The sequence below is a fragment of the Apodemus sylvaticus genome, chromosome 1 (assembly GCF_947179515.1).
Source record: "Apodemus sylvaticus chromosome 1, mApoSyl1.1, whole genome shotgun sequence".
In the NCBI taxonomy this organism is placed as follows: Eukaryota; Metazoa; Chordata; class Mammalia; order Rodentia; family Muridae; genus Apodemus; species Apodemus sylvaticus.
This window is the reverse complement of record NC_067472.1, coordinates 45,869,012-45,889,653: the sequence shown is the minus strand read 5'-3', so window position 1 is coordinate 45,889,653 and position 20,642 is coordinate 45,869,012. Positions and strand designations below refer to the sequence as shown.

Sequence of the window (20,642 nt, the reverse complement as noted above, 5' to 3'; positions counted from 1 at the left end):
GCAGGAAAATCTCTTTGAGTTCCAGACCAGCCAGACATATGCAGTGAAACCCTGTCTCACAATATACAAACAGATAATCACACAAACATAGTGTTACCAGAGCAGAATATCTGCCTCAGCAGTAAACATTTACATTACTTGGTTGACTATTCCGGTCAACATCAAAGGAAGTGTGTACATGGAAGATAAGCTAAGCAGCCTAATTCAACTGTGAGCTGCACATCTTATCCAAGCAATAAGGTACTTCACTAGGGAATGGCTAAAGGGATGAATAAAACCTTGTTTTTATGAAGTATTGAGTCTTATCATACTATTTTATTTTTAAATCTCAATATCTCTCTCTCTCTCTCTCTCTCTCTGTGTGTGTGTGTGTATGTGTGTATTACCTTGACAAAGTAATTTTTTTAAAGATTTATTTATTATTATATGTAAGTACACTGTAGCTGTCTTCAGATACACCAGAAGAAGGTGTCAGATCTCTTTACAGATGGTTGTGAGCCACCATGTGGTTGCTGGGATCTGAACTCAGGACCTTCAGAAGAGCAGTCAGTGCTCTTAACCGCTGAGCCATCTCTCTAGCCCCCGACAAAGTAATTTTTAAAGGAAAAGGCCTAGCAGGCTTAGGAAAGGGAGGATTAGGGAAAGGGATGACTACAAAGAATGTGACAGATTTATGTCACTTTATCCTCACAACAATTATTTGAAATTTTTGAAAGGTAAAATTTCTGCATATGTACACAAACCATGTAACTTTCCAGGTAATAAGATGGTTTCCTGTTTGTAACATAATCTTAGTACATCCAGCCAAAAACAATATGCTAATACAATAAATATTTACATCCTTTACTACCAGTTTATTGATATTTTACCTTGATCAACTACTTTCTGTTTTGCTTCTTCTATTCTTTTTAGTTCCCTTTGTTTTGCTTCCATGAGTTGCTTTTCTTCTTTGATAGGATCATACTCTATTCCTACAAAAATCATATAAAATTTTAAATTTAAATATATGCAATTCCAAAGTTAACATTGAAAATAATAATGCAAACACAATCTATTAAGAATTAAACAAAAAAGCAATTCAATCTGAACCAACAAATCCTAAATTGAAATGCTAAATTATCTTCACCAAAAGTTCTTAGAACAAAAATATAAAATAAAATGATTTTTCCATCTAAAAATAGGGATAATTTAAATTATAAATTTTAAATGACTTACTAGAAGAAGGCACTATGAGTAAATAAATATCTTCCAAAACAGCTTCAACTGGTTGAGTATAAAGGTTTTTCCATGGAATTTTAAGTTTCAGACTACCTACATTAAAATAATAAAGACAAGAATATTGTTCATTCAAGATACATCTACCAAACCATTACTATAAAGCATTAGAAGAAATCTTTGAAAGATATGGAGAACAAAAACAATAGTGGCAGAGGAACCATACAGTCCCAGAAAATTAACAGTACTCTTATACAACTCACTTTTCATTCAACAAATATATCAGGAAATGTACTGTGGCATGTAAAACAATAAAAACACAAAGTGCTAGGAACACAATAATAGTAACATATCCAAATGAAATATATTATTAAAGTATGGCAGGTACTATGTGAAATATATACAATTAACATCTTAATTGATTCTGTTTGCCTACTGAACTTTCTATTTTTAGTATCTGAAAATGAACTTGTCAGATTTTAGAAAGGGAAAAAAAAGAAGGCTTTAATAAAGCAGGTCTATGTACTGTCCTTCTATGTATGCATAAACATAAGCATATACTGTGTTTTATACAGTTTTGTATGATGGTGCTGGAATCAACCCTAAGATGATTAATACTGATTATGAACTCGACAGGATTTGCAATCACCTACGAAACAAGCCTCTGGGAAATGTCCGTAAAATCATTTCAGCTAAGGAAATTAGCTGAGAAGGGAAAACCTATTCTAAAGGCAAGCAATACAATCTCAGGGGCTGGAATCCCACACTGAGACAGAAGGAGAACGAAGACTGGACACCAGCATTCCTTCCCTCTTCCTGACTACTGACAAAAATGTGACAGGTGTGTCAATCTCCTGCTGTCATCCCTTCTTCAACATGATGATCTGCACTCTCAATCAACCAACCCAAGCCTTCTGTCAAGAACTCTGTCACAGCAACAAGAAACAACTACTCAAACTCTCAACCTCTCTTGGAATATTTAAAATTTTTTGTTGAATTGATGTTACACTGACATACACTAAAATTCAAAAATCATCAATGTAAATATTAAGTAACTTCTGTCAAATGTTTAAAAACAATATATAACAGATTTATTTATAAGGCTGTTTTATAATATTATTCCACCTAAATATGTATTCCTTAGATTACTGCGTTGTAGTAAAGTAAGTAAAATCAAATCAACTTAGATTATGAAAAATCCTTACACTACGGTTATAGCCTTCAAAAAAAATGACCAATCTAAACTATCAGAAACAGCCAATAACTAACATGTCAGAAGAAAAATAACTGGTGCTATTTTCTTATACTAAACTGTCATTTAAAAAAAAAAACAAGACAATTTACATTCTAACAGTGACAAAAGATTTTGTGGTATATGGTCTAGCAGCAACTATAAGTACAATACACAAAGTTGGGAAGATAGCCATCACAACAGCTTTATGTAAGTTTCTCAGGTATTCTCATAGCGTAACACTATATAAATCCAACTAAAGAAACTAAAAAATAAATAAACAAACTGAAAGTTCCAACTTAAGTCACTATGATCTCAAACAATCTCTATGACATTTAAATGCACAACAGAATAAACTAGGAATCCTAACAGTTTTATGACATATGTTAAATTCTTATGTTTAGTTTATCTTCTACCAATGCATGAATACATTTCATTCTTTATCTAATTTAAATTCCTACATTAGTAAATTACAAACATGGAAAAAGTAACCCAAAACAAACAAAAAACACTTTATTTTCTAGACTAAAAAAACCTGGAAATTCTTCTAAAGCAAAATCAAGTACATTTTGATCCCTATAGTGTCTGCGTGATCCAAACCCTCTTGATGTTATGCACTTTGAACTTATGAAATCATATCAAACATAAATAGTCAGAAACATCGAAATGGACATAGTTCCTGAAGGTGTGCTACAAGCTGCTTTGACTCTCATCTCAACACTAAGATCTTCTAAAATGAGCAATTATTGTTCAAATAATACTACATACAATAAGTTCTACATAATAGCACACAAATATTTTCAATTAATGCTTAGGGGAAAAACCACATTATAGCAATAACAGTTTAGTTTATTTACTTTGTGTGCTCAGCAAGAACATCCAAGGATAAATATTGCTTACCTATATGGCCAACTTTAACTTTGAATGGTACATCCAATTCATGCTATAAAGAAAAGTAAATTTATCAAAAAAATTATCCATTTAAAGTTTAAAAATAGAGAGAATTATTTTCTTCCTAAAGGTATTTTAGTTACCTTACATATTCTTTATCTTCAGTATTCATTTAAATGTAATGGTTTAATAACCAAAAGCTTCTCTTTCCAATGTAAATGGCTACATACATACTTAAGTAAAAATAAACAGAAGAGCTTTTATATACATTAAGACTTTACTTCCCCAAATTGGCATTCTACAAAATATTAATTTCAAAATTGTTTCTCCTGCTCGTTGGAGAAAGACCAGCTCTAACAATAACTGGGGCTGGGGAACATGGGTAGCCAGTAGTAAAAACAGAAAGTAGGGTCTCTGAGCAATACCATATATAACACTCAACATGGATCAAAGCTAAATAGAAAAACTAAAGCTTTATAGTTTAAAGGAAAATACAAAAAAAAAAAAAAAAACCAAAAAACAAAAACAAACTTCACGGAAATGAAGACAAAAGTATAAACAATGTAAAAAGGATGAACTGTCCTTCTCAAATTAAAAATATTTATACATCAAAGAACACTATCATTAGATTAGCCAAGCATCAGAAGAGAGGAAATAACTGTATCAAGAAGCTCATAAGGTATCATTCTGCAGAACCAATGAAGGGCTCAAAAACTTAAATCATACTAACAAAACCTCATTTTTAAGATGCCAGGCTGGGACCTGGAACTCATAAAGATCCTTGGGCCTCTGCATCCTGAGTGTTGAGACTGAGGCATCAGCCACCAACCTTGTTTTTGCAGACAGGTTCACAATATAATTGGCCTGGAAAATTCCAGATAGTACAGACTAGCTTCAGTCACTAGTGCTGGGAGTTTAGGAGGAAACCACTCAGTTGCAGGGAGGGGGGAAGAGGAGGAATAGGAAGAGGAGGATGGTGGCAATGATGATGATGATCTCTTCAATATTAAAATAACAAAATAATCTTTCCTCCAAATATTTTTTTTAAAACATAGGACTTAGAAAAACATTGTGGTCAATATCCCTAACAAAGTATAATCTACTTGTTTAAATATATTAAAAGGCTTCTGGAAGAAATGGATATTAAGTGAACAATTATAGTTTTTTGCCCACCACAAGAAATATGAAAAATTGTTATCTCTTAACAGGTTGATCTGTCCTTTTTTTTTTCTTCTACTACCATGTTTGCAGCCACATAAAATATTTGGAGCAAATATACCTTTGCATAGAGAGTTAAGAACACTGAGAAAGTTTGTAGAGTTTCTAGTAGCCTCTCTATTTAAGTTATTTTTATCAACCTATGGAGTAGTACATTTTGACTACTGGTGAATACATCCTGTATCACAAGACAAGGGTATAACTGGCCAAATAACGTTCAATATTCAAGTGAGACCAACCCTTGATGATGTTGGTGTCTTGACCACTACCAATTTGTGTTATGATAAAATGGCTGGCTATATTTAACTTTACAAACACAGAGTGTAAGAAAGAGTAGATATTTTTATTGTGTTACATAGTCATTTTTAAGGCTTTATTGTTACCATTGTGTTAAGTCCATTATGAAAAATTAGGAATCCAAAAATGGCTTTATAGCAAAAACACTGGGCAACTTTGCATTGTGATATGTAAGTGAATGGTATATTTCAGTTACTAGGAAATCAAAAAGTCTTCCCTAAAGAGAAAGTTTTTGAATTCCACTAGAGATCAACATGAATTTCTCTTTGGCTCATTCTCATTTAGTTATTTATTGTGTGACTCCACATGGGATTTTTAAATTGAAAATATTTTATACTGTGATATCAATATTAATAGGTTTAATATTAACAAGAAGAGTTGTGGCTTAACAGCGAAGTGTTTGTATATCAAGCTAACAAGTGGTCAGTTATACTGGCTCGTTTTAGGTCAATTTAATACAAGCTAGAGTCACCTGAAAGAGGGAACCCCAAATGAGAAAATGCCTCCATAAGATAGAGCTGTAGGCAAACAGTTTGTTTTTTTTAATGAGTGATTGATGGGGCGTGCCTAGCCCATAGTAAGGTGTGCCATTATTGGGCTGGGAGTCCTGGGCCCTATAAGGAAGCAGGCCTGAGCAAGCAATAGGAGGAATCAGTAATCAGTACTCCTCCGTGGACTTTGTGCTAGCCAATCCAGGTGACTGCCTGACTTGAGTTCCTGCCCTGACTTCCTTCAATGATGAACAATAAAATCTAAGTATAAGCCTCATCTCTTTCCTCCACAAGTTGCTTTGAGTCATGGTGCTTCAATACACCAATAGTGACCTAACTAGGACACTCACAGATGAAGAAAACACTTCACTACACAAAAGGCAAAGAAATAATCTTATAATCATAAAAATTAGTGTATTTATTTTTAATACATGATCAATATTAAGTCCTCAGCAGACGACAGAACACTCACTAGTAGTATTTGAATACTTGTGAGCTATAACTTGCATGTTATTTGAAAAACTTAAGCTAAGTGCATAGTAGTTATAAATGATTTCACATTTAATTAGCAAAATGTTCATTAAATATAAATATAAAATATAGTATAATTGAAATATAAATGTAAAAATGTCAGTAGAAAACAGAATATATTTCATGTCTTGTTTAGAAAATAAAATCTCTTGTTTAAAAACTGCACTAACTAAATAAAGCTAAACCAATACTATAATTTAAAATACATTTTAAATTTTTGTCCTAAGTTTGTTTAAATACTAGCAAATTCTATTATTGCTGATCACAAAGAACTCTGTGGGTAGGTTTAAATAAATTTTATATTCCTATTTTGATACTGGGTATGTTGGCTAATGTCTTTAATCTCAGCACTTGGAAGGGAAAGGCAGGGAAATCTCTTAAGTTCAGTAGCAGCCTGGTCTAAGCCAGCAAAGACAACATAGTAAGACCATCTCAAACACACACATACACACACACACACACACACACACACACACACACACACACACACGCGCGCGCAAGCACATATACTTGCAAAGGATTTAAATCTCTTTAAAATCTCTTTAGTTAGAGATCTCTTCAAAGAACACAGGCATACAGTAAGAAGTCTGTGAGAAGATGCTCATCATCACTAGCTAGTCAGAAAATAGTAATTATTTGAGAACTGCTGATCAAGAAAGACATTAAGATACCATTTCATATCTACTAAGATAGTGGTTAATGTGTAAAATACAAAGTAATTTTTCCAAGATTTGAGAAATGTCAAAAAATTAGAACTTGTTCAGAAGGGAATATAAAGTAGCTGCAAGAAAAACCCTTGGGTCATTCTGAAAAAAGCGAAATGTATTAGAAAAGCCAAACATTCACTCTTAGGTATATACTCAAAAATCTGAAAGCAGGCCCTTGAACATCTATGTGAGCATAAGTAAGTGTCTGCTGCAGCTCCATCTGAAAGAACCCAGAGCAGAAACAACCAGAGTGCTCATCAAAAGCTGGAGGGAGAAAATAAGGCTGAGTGGAAAACCAAAAAGGTGACATAGCGGGAGATTATTCAGTCATTAAAAAAAGGGGGGGGGGGGGCACCATGGTACATGGATGATCCAAGAAAACATTACAATAATGTGTGAATATGACATGGTATCATTTGGATGAAGTCAATTTATAGAGATGAAAAGACAAAGTTTAGAGAATTATTTAGTGAGTATAGTATCAGTGTGCAATGAAGAAATATCCCCAAGGCCAATGGAAATCAAGAACAGAAGTTATTATTCAATATGGTTAGAGTTTCTCTTGGCAATGTAAAAATAGATGCTGGAGGCATTGCAAAAGACTGAATATAGTTCACGCCAGGGAGTTTAATATACTTCGTGCTATATGTTAAATAAACTAGAAGACAAGTTAAACACTATGTAGTAATACCACATAGAAATAAATAGAAATATTTTAAATGAGAAAACAATACACTCAGTTTCTATCTTTTAGGATTTAATGGTCTACTTTGAAAATTCACATTTTATGAAAATAACTTTTGAAATCATTCTCAGAGTTAAGTAATTTATGATGGCATTTTAAATTAGAAACAAGTGTAGCAATTAAATGCACTAATATCATAAATTTCCATAGGTAAGACATACCAATGCATTTTCTTTAATTACAAGGTTCTTGAGGGCCACAGCTCCTTTAAAAAAGAAAGAAAGAAAATGATATATTCAACTGTATTACATTTTTAAATTAAATATACTTCATTTTAAGTGTAACACCAGAGGAAAAAATGTACATAATTAAAAACCAGTTATTTATTTTGACCAGCTCATGTTCATTCTTCTGCCTGGTCGAAGAAGGTCTGACAGGAAAATATCTTGCCCACCACCTGCCTAGACACAAAATACCCCAGATGCCATTTATCTGTCTCACGGGGAAAAGCGGAAAGCAATAGGGAAGGATGCCTGATGCCCTCCTCTCTTCTCTGAGTTCACAAACACACACACCCACACATACAGACACACTCACACACACACACACACACACACACACATACACAGACACACACAGAAAGACACAAACACACACACAAACAATATGCCCTCACACAAAGCTATGACAAAATGAGAACACTAGGTTACTCCCTATCACTTTAATTACATACAAACAGCTTGGCAGGCAGCAAACATTTATAAATCTTGTACTTTGGAGTCCCAGAGGCAGAGGAACCAATAGGTAGCAAGTGTGAGACCAGAGTGAGCTACACGGGGTGGGACAGAGCTTACTGGTAGAGCACTTGCTCAACATGCACAACTCCCTGAGCTCAATTTCTCTGCAACAGACATAAATTGGCAGAATGGATTCAAGGAAATAGATAAACAGCATCTAACAATAAACTGTAAATGACTCTGCCTCATAAGGGCACACATTAAGCTAAAAAGCAAAATCACAGGAAAAGAAATTCCAAGCAGATAACCAACCACCAAATGGGGGATATGATATGACTCAGCAATTCTAAGTATTTCCCCAGAGTATCTGAAGGCATGGATGAAATGAGAAATATTCACATTCATACCAACATTATTCCAAAGGCAGGAGCATCTCTTCTATTTATCAACAACTAGAGAGAAAACCAAACACACACACACACACACACACACACACACACACACACAACAAGAGTATTTTTTAAAATGAGTTGAATTCATGCTACAACGTGGATGAACTGTAAGGTCACACTGTTTGATGAAAGAAGCCAGCAAAAACAGGACAAATACAATCTCTATCATGGGTTGGAGATAAGAGTATGAGTAATTACTGCTTAATGGGTACAGGGTTTGACTTTTGCTCTATAGGTTGACTGTTCAAAGCTGTAACAAATAGTGAATTTAGTGATGGATACATGTTGAGTGAGCTTCAACCAGGGATAATTCAAACATGTAGACAGCAGGAATTGGCACCCCCACACTCTCTCAACCTAGTGCCATACAGCTCCCCCACCATCAACCCTATTTAGAATGTATTACCCTGACAGTTATCAGACGTCACTCCTTGTTTGACTTTATAAGGTCTCCTTCTACCCACCCCACCCTCAGCCCCTGAAGATGCAGATGAAGCACCTTCCAATACCCCTGTTCTGGCCAATGTTACAGAACCACACAAACCTTGCCCCAGAGACCCTGCCACCTCCCCAGAGGCATAAATACCACCCCCTCCAACCCCCATTCCCAGGTCTCTCCATTACCTGCACACTCATTGTGGAGATCTTGCACTGCACTCACCCATATCTGGCTAAACTTGCCTCCCTCAGGTCCAGGAATTGGATACAGGGTGCAGTGAACAACATAAACCCTGAGATTAGCAGAGTGGCACACACCTTTGATCTCAGTACTTGGGAGGCAGAGTCAGGTGGATCTCTGTAGCCAGCCTGCCCTACATAGCAAGTTTTAGGGCAACTAAACCCTATCTATGAAAAGTAAAAGTGTGTGTGTGTGTGTGTGTGTGTGTGTGTAAAATCTTCAAATGGAGCAGACCTCTGAAAGAAAATTAAAAACTCCCCAGATGATTTACAAGTAACAGGAAATGTTGCCAATAGATTCCTTTAAAGGAAATGCTTAAACAATATAAAAGAAAAGGAAAATAAAGTAATAAGGGTAAAATGAAATATTTTATTTTCATTATTCTTAAATAAGCTAATGGAAAGTTGTTTGTTCCAAACATTAACAGCAACAATGCACTGGCTCACTCCTCAGGAGAACAGGAACCCAAGAAGCAGCAGTGTGTCATAGGAATGGACTTAGATTATATTTAAATAAATACTACAAACTACAAACAGCTTTGTAACATATACTTAATATGCAAAAGGAAAATGGTTGTACAAAATGCTCAATGAAAGCCAGAGAAGGCAGGAAACAAAACTTTGAAGAAGAAAAAAAAAAGGAAATGGATCATCTTCCAGTCCCAGCAAGCAGAACTTGGCAGCTTTAGCCATGTGGTGCTCTTAATAATAGCTGAGCCATCTCTCCATGGGGGCCAAACCTATTCAAACCACCACAGGGAGCTAAAGATGGGATTTCATCAATTGGAAAAGATAACACATCAGAAAGTCCATTCAGCCTGGATATAAAGAAACCTACTGGGTATTTCCAACAACCTCCTGTTGGAAAAAACTTTGGTAGATAAACTCTTAGATTTATATTCTCCACCTTAAGGTTGTACTCATGCCTAACCACACATCCACACAAATTTCAAAAAGGCTGGGTGGTGTTGATCTCTAACCATGTTGACAAATACCTCACTCAAGGTAAATCCCTTCATAGTTAAATATTTTTAAGTGAGATTTGTAGATGTACTACCTAAATTTTAGATAGAACAAACACTACTGGTTTCAGTGACATTACAAGACAGACATTTCATCCTGTCATCATCATGTTTGTTATGACAATGTCTTATATAGACTTACTTTGCTTGAATAAGATCTTTGTGTTTAAAGCAATCCAAATTATTCACAATCATCATAAAAAGAATGTTCACATATTTAGAATAACTTGAATTTTTAAATTGTTTTCAGACTGACAGAGATTAATCATATTTGGGAGGTACTTTTAAATCCAAACTCCTACAGCCAAAAACAATAGAATTTCTTCCTACTAAGAAAAAGGTGCATAACAGTGCATAACACTTTTAATTAAGTGTGTATAACAACTGGATTATGGTATTGCTTTTTGATATAAAAATGCTATCATGCAACAAACTAAAGATTCTGTGACACATGTGTCCTATCCAGATCTCATACTAACCATATTAACTCTTATTAGGATTTTGGGTTGATCCTTTTATCCAAAAACAGTCTCCAATGGCAATAGCATTCATGCACCAAAACTGGCCACACACCAGAGCCCAAACTTCTCTGGAAGCATTAATACTGAACTAAAAATTTCTTAACATGTGAAATTTGCTAAAGTCATACCAAAGTTATACTCTTAAAAGTATTAGTTAAAAAATAGGACAAATAAACTGTTTTTTAAAACTAAGGAACTTTTAACCCAAGAGACTATACTTTATGAGCCCATGAATCTTATGGCTATGGTACACTTAGCCAGGGTGAAAACAATACTAAACATTCAGATGTTAATAATGAGAAGAACATTATAAAAATAATTTCTATTGCATACTATTTCCATTTCTGACTATAAAATAAAAAATATAATTTTATTAAACTGAAAAATAATCTATGAAACCCTGATTCCATACATGTCTGGCCTTTTGTTTCTACCCCTGTTGCTATAATATTTTGTGTATGGGAAAAGGTCAATTTTATTGGGGAAAAAAAACTAAAATGCTACTGTATTAGTATCTGGTTTCTTCTACAATGTAATTTATAATTATTTCTACAAATTGACATCTGGTAAAATACCAAAACAGTATGGCAGATGAAATTATTAGTCACAAATAACAATTATAATAATTTGAACAATAAAAATATTTCCTAAGTGAACCAGTCACTCCACATGAAGTTAATTGTAAAATAAAATTGAGCAAAAGACTAAAATTAAAACAATAAATTATTTCAAATACTTGAAACATCAAATATTTCATTATACATAAACAGCAAGTATACACATAGAAAAAAAAAAAAAACCCAGCCTGATTAAAGGAGTATGGTTGCCAAAACTACCTGTTTTTCTTTAGGTCATACTACAGTCTTGATTAAAGATAGGTATAACATACTCCTACAATATGCCCACACAAAGACACAAAGGATATAAAAAACATAAATGCCTCCAAAAGGCCACAACAGTCAAGATTTTGTAAGGAGATATGACATATCCCAACTCTTATTATTATTATTATTATAAATAACTTATTTATAATAATAACATTATTATAAATAACTGGAATTTGCAAATCATGAGCTAAATTATCTTATTTTCTAGTCTTCTTAATAGCCATTCACTGCTAACCTGCAGCTAACCTAATATCCTCTGGAGATAATGGGCCACTAATTTCAATCAACCCCCAAAATAAGAATGTTATCAGATAAAATATAAAATCTCTAGCTGAAGGTGGTACTCCTTCAGAATCCCTCCCATTCTCAGTTTTCTTGACTTTTCCCTTTGTGATAAAAGCTATAGTCAAATTTTCCACAATTTGCTGTTAGAAGTCTAGCTAACATCCTCACCAGTGTAATGTAAATGCCTTAATTTATGGCTTTTGTCCTAAACTATAAAAGTTGACATAACTGCACCCACACTAAACATGTTGTTTGAGGCAACCAGAATCTATGTTCTCAGGCCATGGGTCACTCATATTTGGCACAGAATAAATTCTTGTGTTTCCCTTTGAAGTAAGAGCTGTGTTCTACATGAATTGGAGACTTGGATGGACTCACTTCTTTAGTTTGTCACTGGTACCATATTTGGAATGAATAAGCATTTTTGACATCTCCCAAGGAAAGTCATGTAATACATTATGTGTATGTGTCTTAATATGTATGTATCTGACAACTGTCAAAATATGTGAGTCAAAAGGATAGAAGTACAATTGGAAAAAGGCAAATCCACTATTACTGTGAGAGATCTGGATAAGAACTCTCAGTTATACACATATTTAGGGGGAAATACAGACATAATTGAATTGAACATCATTCAAACCCTGGATGTAACTGACATTTATGGAACATTTCATCCAACAGAAGATTACACATTCCTTTGGAGCACATATCAACACTCACAAGGTAAGATTTACTCCAGCCTATAAAACAGGCCTGTGTCTGAGCCAGTGTGAAAGATCATAAGTTATATTCAGATCACAACATACCTGAACTAAAAATCAGTCTAATGGGAAGAAAGGGTGGGGGACAAAGCACAAAACATTTCAGAGTTCTAGCTCTGAATAATGCCAGGCTGAAGAAGTCACAAAAGGCATTTTCAATCATATAAAAATACAACTTATAAAAAAAAAAATGTAAGTACAGTAACAGCAAACCTTACAGAGGAAGGACACTATGGCACCGAATGCAGACATTAGAAAAGAAAAATCCACAATCAAAAAACCTGTTTTACTTCAGTCCTGGCATGATGGCACACCTCTTTAATCCCACCACTGGAGAGGCAAAGGCAGGCACATCTAGGAAAGGCTGGAGCCACCTTGATCTACAACAAACTGAAACCAAGGGAATGCATCCAAACTTACTCTCTGAGGCAAGCACTACCCTAAGAATCAAATGAGGAATTACAAAAGACTAGCATGGACAGATGCAAAGATTCTAATCAAAATATAAGCAAACAGAACAGGAAATATCATAATAAAGTATAATTTATACCACAAATACAAGTCTAATTCAGCAAGTGGAAAATAATCCATATAATTTATAATATCAACAAGCTAAAGAAGACCTGGATATCAACAAATGAAGAAGACAATCTGACAAAGTCCAACATTCTTAAAAGAGAAAAAACACTCCTACAAATAAGAAAGATGTGATGGTACCTAACTATAATCCCATCTTTAGGAGGGTGAGCCAGGAAGATGATTTCGAATTCAAGGTCAGTCATGCTATAGAGTAAATTTGAGACTGGCCTAGGTGGCATAGTAAAAATCTTGTCTCAATAAAATAAAGTGTGTCTGACTTGTTTTTAAAAATGTAAATAGTATCTGCCTCTGGGAGTGAGTAGGAATTTGGAGGGGAGAGTCAGAAAAGGATTTTTCCAACAACAATCGTGTTCTATTGATTGATCAGGTTTGGGTGAGAGGAGTCGGTGGGGAAATTAGAGACTGGAGGAAGCTAGCCAGCACTTATTCCTTTCTCCACAATCACCTCACAAGACACAAAGGAAACAACTGAAAAGCAGTGGTTTATTATAATGGGTGGATGTGGGAGAATGCTGAAGTTCAACAGTAAACAAAAAGAGGAAAAACCAGAGATGTCCAGTGACGTAAGAGAGAGTGAGAGAGGCCGAATGTGTCTGTGTGTGTGTGTGGGGGGGGGGGGGGGGGGGGAGGGGAACAAAGCGCATACCACAGGACCTGGCACCTAAAAGAAATACTGCCTGAGCAGACAAAAATGATTTCAATCTGCATAGCAAAGAGGGTTTGGAGACGTTCTCTGAATTCACAGCATAGTTTCACAGAACTTAAAGGAAGCCATCTCCTGTAAGATGGCCCAAATCAGTCTTGTCTGAGCTTATAGCTATGGGAACTAAAACACCCATATCTTTTCATCTCCAGGTCCTCACAACACAATACAGTGGACTCAGTGAGGAATTTCTCTTATGCATAATGGAATAATGAAGATGTTTCCCCTTCAAACTCAGCAATTCACCACATAGTTCAAAGACTAGAGGGGAACGGTCAAGTGTGCTTTCTTAAAGGAGTTAAGTTTCTGTATACTAGACTAACAGGAAATGAACTGCCTAAAGACCTCCTAGCACGGGTACCAAAGACTCCATAACCCGTGCTGTCAATGTGCACAGAAATGGAGTCACTAACACTGCAGCACAGCATCACCTCTTCCCTGTGAGTATGCAAAAGAAGGGCTCTGGGAGAGAGCCTGAGCCATACATGTGCCTGCACTGACTTGACACATTGAAACCTCAGCACAGGCTCAGCTCTGGCCTACACAACCGAATAACTCCAGTCAACTGGCCTAGGCAGCTGTATATTCCTTCTTAACTCATTCTGGTGTGCTGGGAAACTCAAAGGTATCCCACATAGCTAGAGCCACAACTGCCACCAGGCATTGAAAGAGATAACCCTCAGCATTCATTTTCTACAAGGACCCCCCCCCAAGACAATGAAGAATATGCTTAAGGGGATTAGTTATGATTATCCAGTCTTACCAGTATAACTGAACATTTTGACAGAACTTCTTTTTGAGACAAGATCTCATATAACAGACTGGTCTACGCTCACTATGTAACTAAGGACGACCCTGAACTCCTAATCCTCCTGCCTCACCTCCCAAGTGCTAGGATTACAGATGTATAACAATGTGCTGAGTTTATTCTGTGTTGGGATCAATCTAGAACTATAATTTGATTTTCAGATTTGCAAAAAGTATATAGTAAAAATAAACAAACAAACAAATGAACATAATACATAAAATCTCTGGGATGCCATCAAAAGCACAAACATATGTATACTTAGAAAACATAATGAACTGAAACACAGAAAACCGACTCAGCAAAATAAGAGCAGAAAAGCTACCAAACCATAAGAAAGGTATAATCTAAGTATAGAAGCATTTAGAACTTCAAAAGTTGGGGCTGGAGAGATGGCTCAGTGATCAAGAGCACTGACTACTCTTCAGAAGGTCCTGAGTTTAAATCCCAGCAATGACATGTTGGCTCACAACCATCATAATGAGATCTGACTCCCTCTTCTGGAGTGTCTGAAGACAGCTACAGTGTACTTACATATAATAAAATAAAATTTTTTTTAAAAAAAAAAGAACTTCAAAAGTCCTAACAAAGGACATCTCCCCAACACTCCATAGTTAAACTGCCAAAAGCTTATCAAGGAATGAAAAACAAATGTGAAATGTTGCAAAAGAGAACAGCCAAATCACATTGAAAGAAAAATCAAGGCTAGGAAAAAGAGTCACCAGTAAAGTTCTTCCTAGGCAAGCATATGGACTGCAGTGCACCGGAGACTCAATATCTGAATGTACTTCTTATCGGAACACTGAGGAAGCAGAGACTAATGGAACCTTAGGCTCACTAGCAAGCCAGCTAACCTATTTGACATGTTCAAAGTCAAAAACAGGACCTGGTTCAAATAAAAAAAAAAAAAAGTGGATGATGACATCATATATTTCTCATCAAAAATTCTAAGGTGTGAGACAGCATGGAATGATGCATTTCTGTTCCCAGAAATATAAACATAAATAATACAAAGACCATCCACACTGACCTTAGCATTAGGAATTTTAAACATGCTTTTAAGAAATATTCACATGAATGTTCATAGTGGTATCTATAATATCATAAAAGTTGGAAACAACCTAAATGTCCAGCTGATGACTCAATAAATATTCACACCATTAAATACTACTTAATTCACCCTTCAATAGTAAAGACATCTAACATATCTTAAATTAAGTAAGCCAGTAACAAAAGAATATTACATGGCTACATTTAAATGTCAAGAGTCAACAAATCCATAAAATCAAAAGACAAATGGCTTCCAAGGATGGGGTACCCACAAATAAAGAACAGGTAAAGTATGCTAATGAGCATGAGGGTTTTGGGGGGTGGGAGGTAAATGTTCTAGAATTAGTAGCAAGTGCTGCACAACTGTTATATTAGAAGCAAACACTGAATTGGAGAGTTATGAAGGGAGGATTTTATGATGTATAAGTTAAATCCCAATAGAAAAAGAAGACTAAACAATCCAATTTAAAATAAACCAAAGATCTGGCCATTTCACTGACAAAAATAAACAGTAAAAATCATGAAAATATACCCAACACCATTAGCAAAAAAAGCTGCAAATTAAAGGCTCAATTAATTACAGCGCTTAATTCTACATACCTACGGGAATACCTTTTTAAAATACTATTCTAGGGATGGGGAAAATGGTTTAGCAAGTAAAGTGTTTGCTACACAAACTTGAGAACTGGAGTTCACATCATCCAAACTTACATAAATGCAGGGTGGGGATGGAGGCCCACCTGTAATTCCAGCCTCCAAAGGGTTCCTCAGAGCAAGCTTAGAAAAATAAATAGATAGATAGATAGATAGATAGATAGATAGATAGATAGATAGATAAAAGTATTTAATCTGTCTTAAAGTCGTTGAGTGTTAACAGTCCACAATAGCAAAGCAAAGGAAGAGCTGAGAGCTCCCCTCTTGCTCCATCATCACCAGGCAGAGTCACTGAGAGTGTTCAAACCTCAAAGCCAGCCCCAGCGACACACCTCCTCTAATGAGGATATATCTCCTAATCCTTCCCAAACAGTTCCACCAGCGGGAAGACCACCAAGTATTGACACATGCAAGCAGCCATTTATACCTGCATACCGCATACATGTACAAGAAAAAACTTTTTAAAAATGAGACTAGCAAATGCTCATGAGTATAGTGCACAACGAAATGTGGATACAAAGCTGGCGATAGTGCAAAGTAATATAACCATTTCAGAAATCAGTGTCAAGATGTATTAGTTAAGGCTGGGGGGGGGGGTTCTCGGTGGGGAGGGTACCATAATAAAATGCTCCAGACTGGTTCTTATAGATAAGGTAATATATTTGACTCAGCTTTGCAGACTGAAAATTCAAACAGCGTAACAGAAGCTATGGTGAAGATTTCACACACATAAGAGTGAGGCGGGGGTCACAAAAAGAAACTGAAAGCTCCAGTGAGAGGCCACTATAATTTGTTAAAAGTTTAGTTTAGAAGTAGAGGCCTACTTCTAAAAGACCTGCAACTCTTATCATCACCAGGCCACGGACTAAGCTTCCAACACAGAACTTTTAGGAGACACAATCAGACCTTAACCAAATCGTATCATCTCACTTCTCATAAAGTACAAATTTACTTACCACTCACAACTGTTAGGTATTTACTCCAAAGAAATAATTTCTGTTCACACCAAAACCTAATGCAGCTTTCCTTTTAACTGACAAAAAGGAAATACTGAAAAAATAGCCAATCTATGTTTATAACAGCCATAAAGTGACCCACTGCTCAGAAGTACAGGAATGGCAGGACAAAGAGATATATGCAGTACATGGATGACAGATGGATGACTTCTCTGCATTCTGTTAAGAAGCCAAGTGTGATGGCACAGGCCTTTAACCTCTGCACTCAGGAACCAAAGTAAGAAGATTCTAAGTTCCAGGCCATCCAGGGGTACATAGTGAAACCATATCTCAAAAAGAAAAAGCACATAGCCAAAGGATTCCATTTATAACACTCTTAAAAATAAAAGCAAATTAACAGAGTGTAAACAGATAAGTAGTTGCCACTTGAAGAATCAATTTCAAAGAAATAGAAGAGGGGATTTCCTAGGCTTGTAGTCTTTTTGTATCATTATTGGGTTAGCTGAAACATTAACATTTATTACAACAAAACTATTCACAAGACTCAACTTTATTCTAGGTAAACTTTAAATACATACATTTGGTGAATTATAGTCTACAACCTGCACCTTAAATGTAAAAAACATTTCACTATAAATCAAACCACTGTTAAAGTAATCTTTTCTTGTTTTTTTTATTGTTTTCCATTTTTTATTTGTATTTTGTAGGTATGAGTGTTTTGCCTGTGTGTATGTTTGCGCACCTCATGCTTGTGAGCAGTGCCCCCCAGAGCCAGAGAGAAAGACAGATGCCCTGGGACTAGAGTTACAGATGAGTGTAAGCTGTCATGTAGACACCAGGACTCGAGTCATCTGGAAAAGCAGCCAGTGCTTTAAACCACTGAGCCAGGTCCCTGCTCAGATATTATTTAAGGCTTTTTTTCTGAGCTATAGATTTCTGTTATTCTCTGCAGTACAGATGAAGCAACTTGCAAGTACCTGATCTCAAAGAGGCTGTGTTAGCATTTACAGAGCAATGTTTGCCCACGTTATCGTGGAAGATGACTAGCTACATGCGGGCTTGTTTAATAAAACTAAATTACTTGTTCCCATTATTTCAAAAATGAGAAGGCTCAAGATAAACGAGGATTTTTAGAAAGCTTTGAGGAAATACATATCAGAGAATGCACACACTATTTACACAAATAACTTTGGCCTGGAACGTTCATTTCAAAAAATTGCTAATAGCTACTTAAAACAAACAAGAGCGTAATACAAAACAGATGGAAGCACTAAAAATAAGACACTGTATTTATTAGGTAAAGCACTGCAGTGAAGGGGTAGATGCAACAGCCCTTCCCATCTAAGCAACAGAGGGGAGTGCTCATCACGTCTTCTTCAGGTCCACCCTGAAACTGAAAGCCCAATTTACGTTTTGGCCGTCTGTTATCCTGCATTTTCTTTTTGTTCTTTAAAACAAAACAAAACTCAGGTCTTACTCGAGCCCACAAACACCCACATTCCCACCTGGTCAGGCTGAAGTAACTCTGAGATACTCTGAAAAGGGCTTTCCTTTCCTTCTATTTCCCCCTGTCTTTTGCCTACCCCAGCTAAGCAACACCCAAGTCCAAGTTCAGTGGCCGGAACTCGCCTAGAAAGCACGGTGAAGTGAGGTTAGGGAAGGGACGAGGGGTGTCTTCGCGGACAGCGCCTGGCCTTCACGTGCACGTCGGCGTGCGACTCGCCGTGGGCTCGCTGGAGCCTTCCTTCAAGCCCCGGGAGAAACTGCCAGGGATGGCTCCCCGGCCCTGCAGAGGCCAAGGGTCACCAGCACCCGGCCCCACCGGGACGCGAGGCTTCAGCCCGCGCCTCCCCCAACCTCACGGCTCGCGCCGCCCGCCCGGGAACCGCCGCCCGGCTTTACATAACTTGAAGGGCGAGGCGGGCAGCTGCAGGTGGCGGCGCCGGGCTGGCCGAGGACCGAAGCCACGAGAAACCCCGCCGCCATCTCCCGCGACCCTGGAGCGGCGACCCCGTTACCTTTCCAAATGCCCAGGGAGAGCTGGGACTCGTCCAGGTTCACCACATAGTCTCCCAGGAACCGGTTCAACACGTCCACGACCACCGACTCGAATACCATTTTCCTCTGCCGCGGACGGCACCGCGGCACTGCCCGCGCTGCTCCTCCCTCGAGACGGCTCGGCTAACCGGCTCCCGGCCCGCTCCAGCTACGGCGCCGGTGCTGCCGGGTCCCCCAGCCCGACCGCGAGCTCCGTAGAAGGAAGGTAGCCGCTCGCACCGCGCGTGCGCAGCTCGGACTGCGCGTGGGGGCGTGACCGACGCGGAACTTGAGGCGCGGCCTGGAGCGAGAGCGAGGGACCGCCGCTGCGCAGCCGCGGGCCCGCCCTTGCCCGCCGCGCCTCTCCGGCCGGCCGCGCCTCCTATCCGTCGCTTAGCAACAGAACATCAGTCGAGCGCTAGGGACCCCGCCCCGGAATGATCCTCCGTTGTACCGCGGCGAGCTTTCGCTAGGTGGCGGGGCGTGGTGCTAACCGACAGGAACGCCCCTTCCTAAAGAAAAAACTAAAGTCGCAGGATCCGAAGAGTGGAGGGTGAACAGCTCCGTTCGAGGTTGCCGGAAGTTTCCTGAGGCAGTTTCCCAGGGCGCTCTTTCCCATTATTACCAGTTGTGGGGTTCGTCCAGCCTTGGTGCTTAGGTGCCTCCTGAGGGTCTCCCTACTCCTGGCAAGGATGCAAACTGGCCCTTCAGGTTCCTTCCTCAGCTGTGAATCTGTGCTGAGGAGGAGCGACGGAGAGCAAAGTTGGGAGATAAAGTCCAAGTTCTTAATGTGCAACCGCTCTTAGCATCTTTTTTGGTCAAATCATTTATGTGGAAGCCGCCAGTCAGGTTAAAGAGTAGCACGTTTGATCCAGTCCAGTCCGGAGACAGCAGAGAGCCTGCCAAGGACTAAGGAAGACACCCCTGAGCCTTAGGGGCCAACCTAAACAAATTAGAGTGTCCTCCACTCCACTCTTGGACTTATAGAAAATTAGTCCCAAAGTCCTGAGGTCACAAGACAGGGGTGCAGCTTAGAGAGCCGACATCAATGCTCTGAGGATTTCGGAGGCAGCAGTACACGTTAAACTTTCTCTTCGCACGGCCCATTCTGATTTGGCACTTAGTGCTTTTTGTGCAGAGTCATCAAGTATTTCAAAGTTATAGGCTTAAGACTGGCCTTTGGAAAAAACGAACAAGAATAGTGTAAACTTCTTTATCTTTTAAAGAA

General features: G+C 37.7%; 1 protein-coding gene across 3 annotated transcripts in view; it reads right to left on the bottom strand.

Moving 5' to 3' along the window:
* Positions 1-19,664, bottom strand: part of Vps13a (vacuolar protein sorting 13 homolog A) — a 172,800-nt gene extending 153,136 nt beyond the window's left edge. For all 3 annotated transcript variants that reach the window (XM_052188728.1, XM_052188738.1, XM_052188745.1), the window contains exons 1-5: positions 19,396-19,664; positions 7,488-7,531; positions 3,347-3,389; positions 1,216-1,311; positions 870-971 (exon numbers count right to left, since the gene is read on the bottom strand). In XM_052188728.1, the coding sequence (XP_052044688.1) occupies positions 870-971; positions 1,216-1,311; positions 3,347-3,389; positions 7,488-7,531; positions 19,396-19,495 (385 nt within the window). In that variant the 5' untranslated portion in view covers positions 19,496-19,664. The remainder of the gene's footprint in view (positions 1-869; positions 972-1,215; positions 1,312-3,346; positions 3,390-7,487; positions 7,532-19,395) is intronic.
* Positions 19,665-20,642: the final 978 nt, after the last annotated feature.